Raw genomic sequence first — 9,896 nt, forward strand, 5'->3', positions numbered from 1 at the left:
AAGGATTTGACTTAGCTTGGACTAAAGAAGGACAATGAGAATTTGCACTGTCAGTGAGTGGGGTTATTCCTCGGCTAACTGTGGCATCATCTCCATCCCTAGAAACATACCACCAACAGCTCTGGAGATGGTTTGTGTCTTGTAGAAATGTAATGTTCAATATTGCTTAAATTTGAATTGTAAAAACATAGGAGAAGAAAATAAAGTGTTCCAAATAAATGGAATCTCAGGCTTAAAAAATATATGACTGACACCTTCTTTCTATGTGCCACCAGTTTATCATGGCCCATATACTATTTCTTTTCTGGTGTCCGCATCAAAAGGAGACTATGAAAGGATGGTAGAGAGTTATGGGAGCTTCACTGCTTCCAATACCATGCTCTGGGCCAAGAGGCAGGAACAAATGTGGGAGATCTTGGGTTGCAGTGGGAGTCACTACAGAACAGTAGCGAATGGGAGAAGCCAGCAGGGATTTATGGTTCTGAACGTTGGGTCAGTCAGAGTTTAAGAAGGAACTAAAGGATCACGGAGAAGTCAGTGGCTATCATAATGGTTTTATTTCTATAACAACTTCCAAGCAGGCTCTGAGGTAACCTCTAATGGTGTATTATACTAAGATTATCATATGAAAACTGACCATTGTTTAGCCAGTTAAAGGAATTTATTTTGTTTTATTTTAGTTAATATTGAATCATAATAATTTAATTTGCCTAAGCAAATTAATGAAACAAGTTTAGATCCCTATGAGTTATTGTTTTTCACAAGGGGAAAATTATACTTTTCCCTTGCTGTGTCGTATGGAGATATTTTATAAGGATTTCCTTCTTTTGTTTATACCATTGATTGATTTCTTCTGAAATACAGAATTTTCTATCTGAATTGCTATTCACAGGGTGAATTTCAAAGAAAAGAAACAATAAGCAATAGAAATAAGGACTACATTGTGGCTCAGACAGTAACGAATCTGCCTGCAATGCTGGAGACATGGGTTCGATCCCTGGGTTGGTAAGATCCCCTGGAGAAGAGAATAGCTACACACTCCAGTATTTTTCCTGGGAAATCCCATGGACAGAGGAGCTGGTGGGCTACAGTCCATGGAATTGCAAAGAGTTGGACGACTGAGTGACTAACACTTTAAAGCCACTTTTCAGTAGTGGTAGATATGTGAATGCAAAATAGAAAAAAGTTGACAATTGAATGTTACCTTTCTTTTTAAATGAGAGGTTTATTGAGGTATAATTCACATACTGAAAAATTTAGTCATTTCATGTGTATAAGTAAATAAATTTTTTTGTATATTTACCAATGTGTACAACTTTGACCACAGTCAGTTTTTTTTTAATTGAAATTTAGTTTTAATTGGAGGTTAATTTCTTAAAATATTGTATTGGTTTCTGCCATATATCAACATGAATCAGCCTTACTAAGTTATAGAGTTGAACAAACTATTGAGTTTACCAGTTAACTCTGTAAATGGAAATTTCAAGTTAAGCATGCCCTATTATTTATGTTTGAAATCAAGCTGGTAGTATTTCATTTCCTCATATGAAAGTGTACATTGAATTTCAGGGGTGCTTTTGATATTTAATTACTGTTCTTGTGCTTCTATAATATTGTCTCTTCCTGCTTCCAAAGTCATAGTATATTTTCATCCCAAATGTCATACCCTCCTAACACATAGAGAGCACTTTAATATGATTTTTAAAAATAATGCTACAGAGGACAGCTAATTCAGTACATTCCAGTACAAATTCTTTTTGGAAACAAAAAAGAAAGACATCTCTACAGGCAAAGATACTATAAAAATGATGTTAGGGCAAAGTTTTACATGAAATTACAGTTTAGGATTACTGGTGGATATGATTTAAGTATCTAAGGGAAGCTTGATTTCTTGAAAACCGGTTTTAAAGGAAAGGAAATTTAAAAAATATTTATGGTCCCAAACCATGTCAAATGCTGGAGGCAAGTAGGTTCTTGAGTTGACTCAAGCAAAAGGGTTTTCATTAGCATGGGCCCCGGGGGATGGGCAAAAGGTAAACAAAGCTGTTTTGGTTTTGACCTAGAGCAGTTACTCTGAATACATGTCTGTTCACTTTGAGATAATGGCATTGAAGATAAACAACCTGTCTCCTCATTAAAACCAGTTTATGTATGACAACCAGGGTGCTGGCAAACCAGGTTATTTAGTGGGTGTTCGACATCACGGAGTTAAACATCAGTTTCCTAAAGAGTTACGTGAGTACCATAAGGATGATGTTAGCTTACACCCTAAAATCATACTTAGCCACAGACAGAAGTGCCTTGGTCCTCTGTGACTTCATGTCCTTGGTGTGGGATGTATTCCAAACAAGGGCAGAAAGAATAGCGTGGCTTCTGGCTCTGTGTTAATTATGACTTACATGCTTATTGCATGGGCTTCCCAGGTGGCGCTGGTGGTAAAGAACCCACCTGCCAATGCAGGAGACATATACTTACTGCATACTTCTCCCCAAGATGTCATTGTCGTTCACCCCCTGACTCCGGGTCGTTACAGCAGTGGCAGCTGTCCCACAACGTGGTCGTTACTTATATGTCACTCCGGCTGCTTTGATGGCACTGGCCGAGCCCCTCTTTGGCAAAGTTGTAACGTGTATGTAGTTGACCTTTGATGCTGTTGGTTCAGCACCACGCAGACTCTGAAAGAGATCTGGGCTCAGGTTGTTTTGGAAGAAATCCAGATCCAGGAAATTCAAAAGCTAGGCAGTGCTTTTATAAATATATTTCTTGAACTACTTGCACCAAAATCATTTGGTCCAGTACAAAACAAATGCAGGTTTCTGGACCACAGATTTACTGAATCAGAATCTCTGGAGGTGGAAGCTAGAATCATTTATTCTTAACAAACTTTCTAGGTAATTCTGGAGTTGCAGGCTGAAATTTAAGAGTCACTGAACCAGGGTAATTAACCAGGGCCTATGGATAACCCAAAATGGCAGCAGGAAAACATGGACATGTTTCTAATATGGTAAGATGAGCACCTCTTCGTGGGAGGGAAGGGCTACTGGCTTTTAGTGTTTCTTTTTCTGTGAAAAGTTTGCTTCCTTTTTCCTATTGTGTCACTGAGATCTTAATTATGGATTTATAAACACTCTTCACATGTAAGGAAAATTAACCTTGGTCATATGTGTTGTAATTATTTTGAGCTATTTTTTTCTTTTTTTAGTTTTTCTTGGGTATGTTTTAATTTTGCAATTGAAAATGATTATATTTTTACACTGATAGGCAGTTATAAAGAATCCTGCTATCTCTTAGTTCCCTATTGTTGCTGTAAGAAGTTTTCTCATGAAGTTTGGCTGGATAGGTCTCTGGGTTACCTTGAATGTGCTGTAGTGTTCTCTTGCTGCCTTCCTCATTTCTATGGAGTCAGAAAGTAAAGGTGACATATTTAAGGAGTCTGCCTTTCAGCTTTGACTCACCTACTGACCAGTGATATGGAATGGGCTTCCTGTAAAAATGTTCTCTGATGATTCTTTAGCCTGCCTACATCACCAAATCTTGAAAGGCTGTGTCATTTATTTTTAGAGAAATCTTCACAAGAGACCTAGAGGAATATCTACTACCTCAAAACTAGAACTTCCTAGTTTTGGTCCATGTTTCAGTGTAACTTAGTGGACATTGCACGTGTGTATGTAGGCTTTTGAAGGTAGATTGTTATTTTCAACTATTACTTTATTTATTGTTACTTTATTTCATAGCGTTGAGTAGTATAAAAATATCTTGACTCAACTATCATTAATTGGAAATCTTCATTGTCTTCACTTTTATCACATGTGTTAGTTTTTACTGCGTAGAAGTTAAAATATATTTTTATTTTATTTATTTCAGGTACCTTATCTCTAATTATAGCATCTTATTTTTCATGCTCATAGAATTACCTATTTACAGTTAATGTCAGTGTGCTATGCCAGTGTGGCATTTTGAAATGGGTAAAAAATTTAGATATGGTTCAAATTCCAGAAATTTTATAAACTGGGTTTGTTTCCATGATTGAGTTAATTTATCTCTGTAAATAGCAGATTCCTTACCTATTTCCTCCCCTTGTAGATTTTAGGACATTAAATTAAATATATTTTTATAGAAACACTAGCACTCAGTGCATTCTCTTTGAGTGGTATTCTTTCTTTCGTAATTTATAGAGTGTCTATATCTTTAATGGATTTGACATTTATTAAAATTTTTGGCATTAAGTGTAGGTATACACTGTTTTTTCTATAAACTAGTATTCAGTTTTTAGTGTTAGATATTAAATATGATTTTCTTATTGCTTGCTACTCTAGGTTATAACACATTAATTTATAACCATTTTGTATCTGTGTTTAAAATTTTGTTCTATATAGTTAGTTTTTAATCCTCATCTGGGTTTTAATAATTTTAAAAATTCATTATGTCTTAAAAATATGGCTCATTATTCTTACTTTGCAAATAATAATGTTTTAGAGGGAGAGCTTTTGGGTTGTTAATAATGAGTATTACAAAGAGAAGTCAAGCCAGATAGTTACCCAAATAGGACCTATAAATTACCTAACTTGGCCTGAGTTCTCCATTGCAGTTTACACCTGTGTTTTCTAGGGTCACATTTATTTTTGTTTTTATATTGAAAATAGATCAGTTTTCCTGGTGATAGATGTTCAATAATCATGTTTATAGAAGACAATCTATAAAGTAGAATATTAACTAATGAGTTTGTACTGGGGGGATTTTTTTTCCATGGTAAGATAACTGTAAAGTTAATATTCTCTCTCCAGGTGTCCTCTACTTGTCCTAGCATTTAAGGTACCAACCATCAAATTGTTTATTGATCATTAATAGAGAGCAAAGATGGATAGATATTTTGACATGCTCTTCACCTAAGCAGCAGGGGTCTCTAGTAAAATATTCTTCCCGTGTGAAAGAAATACCTTTATTTTTTCTCCCAGAGGACAGCATATGAAAAGGTATGAACTTCTACATATATTTGATTTCACCTGTCAGTTGATCATTGATATGATTTGTTGATCTCATAGGATTCTCAGAGTACTTCTCTATTGTTATCATGATCTTTGTCATATGAAGAAAGCAACATTCTCATTGCAGTTTTTTGTACTCATTTTTCAGATATTTGAAAAATATTTATATTTGGAAATAAACTATTTTTCTTTCATTAACCACTTAATTTTAACTACCTGCTAGTAAGGTCTAAATTTTTATATATCTAATCTTTCCATCAAATCTTACCTTTTAAGGTAAAGGTACATTTTACAATCTAACAAATTGAATTATATTGTCCCTCATGAGATATCATCATGCCAAAGAATAATTTCAAAACAGAATTTCTGTTGAGAACAGTGGAATTTGATATGCTCCTTGATGTAATCTAGGGTCTCAGTTCTCATACAGGCTGTCAAGACGAGAATGGATTTTAGAAAAACTGAAGTGTGAATGAATTGCATTTATTCGTGTATCCAGAAAATTATTATTGAGTTTCTGCTTGTCACTATGCTGATCTCTCTGCATCACACGTTAATTCAAGACTTGTTATTTAATTGCTTCCATATTCAAATAATGACAATAGAAATTTCAATGTACATTTTTCAATAAGTTAAGTGGAAGAATATATCTTCGAAACAGAGTAAATGGTCATGTTGTCGTTAGAAATAAGTTGTTAGAGTGCTGGGACTATGTACACAGAAAATGATGAATTTAAATGACTCATAGCCCTTGTTTTTGGCAGTGAGTAAACATCAAAACTGATTATCTATCAAGGTCACTCCTAAATGGGTAACAGTAAAGCTAAGTCATGTATTATAAGAGAATGATTATATGTCTATACACTTTGCAGGGACAAGCATCTAATTAATATAAATGATATAATATCATAAAGGTACAAGTTAATGACAAGGGGGACCTGAAGACTTTCCTATTTTACTCCATTGGATTTCATTATCCACTCTGTTGATATATTAACTCATGATCATTCTTATTGACAGTGGAATGTTCAAGAAAGGCCTGTCAAATCAGAAAATTCTGAGGTTTCGTGTCACATATTTTATCAGAGAGTGCTCTATAGTGTTTGTGACAGATTTTTTCAGTACCCTCTGCATATATTGCCCTCATTCCTAGGACAGTTTATCTTTATGGTGCAAGTACCACGCCAGCTCCCAGGGTTTTCCCCAGGGGGGATTTTCCCTTCCCAGAAGTGCTGAGCTTCAGTTGTCCATGATGATCCCTGGCTTTTATTGCCTGCTTTCCCGTCCCTCTTTCATCTCACCATTTACTACTTGTGGTTCCTTTCTCTCCATCCTTTCCCTCCAGATTACCCTCACATCCTATCTTAGGGTCTACTTCTGGGTGAAACCAATTGAAAACATGATCAAAATAAGCCGAGAAGCCTGGGGGAGTAATTTATCAAGCAGAAAACAAGCATACATTTGGAAAGAAGTATCTATTAATTTGAATGCAGCAAAGTATTTTCCTTTGAAAAATGTGACCAATCACATTCTGGATCCAATTGGATAGGAACTTTTATTTATTTATATATTTGTGGCTGTGTTGGATCTTCATTGCTATGGGCTTTCTCTAGTTCAGGCATTTTCTAGTTGCAGTGCTTGGGCTTCTCATGGCAGTGGCTTCTCTTGCTGTGGAGTGTGGGCTCTAGGTGCATGGGCTTCAGTAGTTGTGGCTCTCTGGCCTACTTGCACCATGGCATGTGGGATCTTCTTGAACCAGGGACTGAACCCATGTCCCCTGCATTACTAGGCAGATTCTTAACCACTGGACCACAGGAAAGTCCCAGATAGGAACTTTGATAAGGATTATAGCCTGAGATTTTGAGCAGTTGCAGGAAGGCTCTAGAGGCAGGGGATTTCGCCCCTAGATTTTATGTAAGAATGGCTAGGACATAGGCACAGAACAGACTTCGATATCCCAAGTCTGGCATAATTAAGCTTTGTTTGTAAAACTAGAAAAAGTAAGCCTCCCAGAGTCAGCTGGAGTTTGTATTATTTGAACTCAGTCACCAAGTTCATGCTGAGAAACTGGCATTTGTTCAAAATTTTTGGCCAGTATTCTCCATTTATATTTATTATGCTTGAGTTCTTTCAAGATTCTTTATAGTGGGATTTTAATTTACTGCTCAGTGCTCCTTTTCCAGTTTCTTTTTGCATGTTGCTGTTAAACTATTTAGGGCTTTTGGTTTATTTTTTGTCACTTGTATTGCTACCAAATTGTATGGTCAAACCAAGTAATAGGACTCCATGGAATCACAAAGACTTGGACACAACTGAAGCAACTTAGCACACACGTACGCATGGAAGAGCTGGCAACAGGTGATCTTTTGAAAATACAAGCCTGATCAGAGTACTCCTCTGTCCAGGCTTTCCAGTGGCTCTGCATGTCACTGAGGAAGTCAGAATTCTTACAATGGCCCGTGAGGTCAAACACCATCCCACCCCTGGTACCTCTCAGACTTCATTTCTCATTGTTTTCCTTCTTTCACTCCACATGTAGGTCTCTTCTTCTTCCTTGAATCCCCCAAGCACATGCCTGCCTCAGAATGCTTGCAACTTTGCTGTCCCCTTGGCCTGAAATGCCCAATGCCTAGATAGCCATATGGCTTGTCCCTGAGTGTTCTTCAGGTGTCTGCTCAAATATTGTCTTATAACTAGCCATGCTTCAATTATCTTATGTAAAACAGTATCCTCCCTAGGGATTTTCAGGAGGGAGGGGACAAATACCTATGACTGATTCATGTTGATGTATGGCAGAAACCAACACAATATTGTAAAGCAATTGTCCATCAATTAAAAAATAAATAAATTTATTTTAAAAAAAGAGTATCTTCCTTAGAGGATGGTGTTATATAAGCCAAAAAAGAACAGTCTTTCAAGGAAGAGAGAGTAATTACTTTTTTTTTTTTTTTCAGATTCTTTCCAACGGTTAAGAAAGACCAGGACAGAAAAGTAGGCCTTATATTTGGCAATGTATAGATCTTAGATTTGACAAGGGCCATTCTGATGGACTGATGGGTGAGCACCGATGTCTCGTGGGACATGGGAAAGAAAGGAAAGCACATGCATATAAGTCTTGAGAAATTTGGTGAAAGAGATAAAAAATGAGACAGCAGCCACAGGGAGGGGTGCAGATGGCAAAGTTCTGGGGGTGGGGAGAAAGAGAGAGAAGAGGAAAAAGACTATTAGGGAAGGAGCAAAGTCCTTGAGCTCAGATGGGGAATTGTCTTTTTCCATGAGTAGGACATTAACTCCATTGTAATACAGCAAGGGGAGAATATGGGCATAAATGTGAGTGGCTGTGCAGGTTTTTAGAGAAAGATGAGTGGATTTGAGATTGATGATTTTTATTTTCTCATGAACAATAGGGTTAGCTCATCAACTGAGAATTAAGAGGGAGGAGGAGGTGTGAGAGTGTTGAGGATAGAGCAGGTATGAAATAATAATCTAGTATAATGAGATGGGAAGTCTACCAAAGAATCAGATAGGACTAGGGAAACATTTGCTGTTAATATGACATTTGAAATCGAGTATTTAAAATGAAAAAAGTCAACTCACTTGAATCATTTGTTTAGCTGTTTGTGTGCAGACAAACATGTGGGAGTGAAAGATTTGGGATTTGAAAGGAGGAGGGTCAGGGCAAGGTGGTCAAAGGTGTGATCCAAGCAGTGACAGCAGTTGGACCCAAGAAGTTTGTTTAGACAAGGAGGGAAGTGAAGTTGACAGATGCTGAGAAAGTGGTGGGAGTCCCAAGGGTAATGAAGTGGAGGAATTGCAACAATAGGAATTTGTCAGCAACTGAGCTGCAAGGATAGGAAGAAATTAAAGAGAGGCATTTGAGGTCCTGCCATGCTGGGTTATGATGAGGAAGCAAATGACTGAGGAAACTAGGGGAATGAGGTGTAGGAGCTGAGGATGTGGGGTACCGAGTGCCTCATCCATGGAGTTGGAGAAGCCATAGAAGACAGTGGGCTAGAGTACAAGAGTCTTTAGTAAAAGTGGGAGTGTTATTAAGAGGTCAGTAAAATAGCACAAGGAGAAGAAAGGGAGGGGGAGATAAACAGATCCCATGTGTCTGAAAGGGGAAGATGATAATGTTCTGAAAGTGGCACTGGAGAGTGAAAAGGAGATGTATCCCAATAAAGATGATGATATGATAATAAAGGTAGTAAATAAGAAAATCCACTTAAAAGTTATAAAATGCTGGTGTACCAAAAAAGAAGAATATGAAAGAGAAAAAGGTGAAAACAAAGATGCTGAAAGTATCAAATGAAAGCTTAAAATGCAAGTTATTAATCATTGGCTTATTTACATGAGGCTGCTTAAGGCTGTGTTCTGACATAACTGAGTAGCATTCTAGAGAGAGGGTTCCTCAGTAAACATGAGAAGAAATGAATTAGGAAATCAAAAATAAAAAATTTTAACAGCATGAAAATAAAATGATTTCTTCCCTTATATGGACTGCAAATAATAACTAGATTTGATAACTCCTAATTATTCTTTATACGTTGAAAACCATCCCCACCTTGCAATTCAGAAAAGATAATGAAGGCATATGAATCATTTTATTGCTGTAAACATAACTCTTTAGAAATTACAAACCAACCTAAAATAGCCAACAGATGACCATGCAAGGAATTAGGACCCAAATAATCCCCAAATATTTATACTGAAAATGGAAGAAAAGCACCTTGTTGTAAACATCACCCAAGATGAATATTAGAGTTTAAAACTAGTTGTAAAATAGCAAAAGAAAAATAAGTTAGACTAAGTACAGCTTGATGATAAAGTGTTTAGTAATTCAAATATAACAAAGTGGAGGAGTATAGACAACTAAACAATAGCTTATTCATTGTTTTAAAATTATTTGAT

At 36.5% G+C, this 9,896-nt stretch overlaps 1 protein-coding gene across 1 annotated transcript in view; it reads right to left on the reverse strand.

Moving 5' to 3' along the window:
* The window catches only part of DSG4 (desmoglein 4), a 43,496-nt gene extending 40,996 nt beyond the window's left edge, over positions 1-2,500 (reverse strand). Inside the window, exon 1 of the mRNA XM_065934986.1 lies at positions 2,476-2,500. Within this exon, the coding sequence (XP_065791058.1) occupies positions 2,476-2,500 (25 nt within the window). The remainder of the gene's footprint in view (positions 1-2,475) is intronic.
* Between the last annotated feature and the right edge of the window lie 7,396 nt (positions 2,501-9,896).

The sequence above is a fragment of the Muntiacus reevesi genome, chromosome 4, assembly GCF_963930625.1.
Source record: "Muntiacus reevesi chromosome 4, mMunRee1.1, whole genome shotgun sequence".
NCBI lineage: Eukaryota > Metazoa > Chordata > Mammalia > Artiodactyla > Cervidae > Muntiacus > Muntiacus reevesi.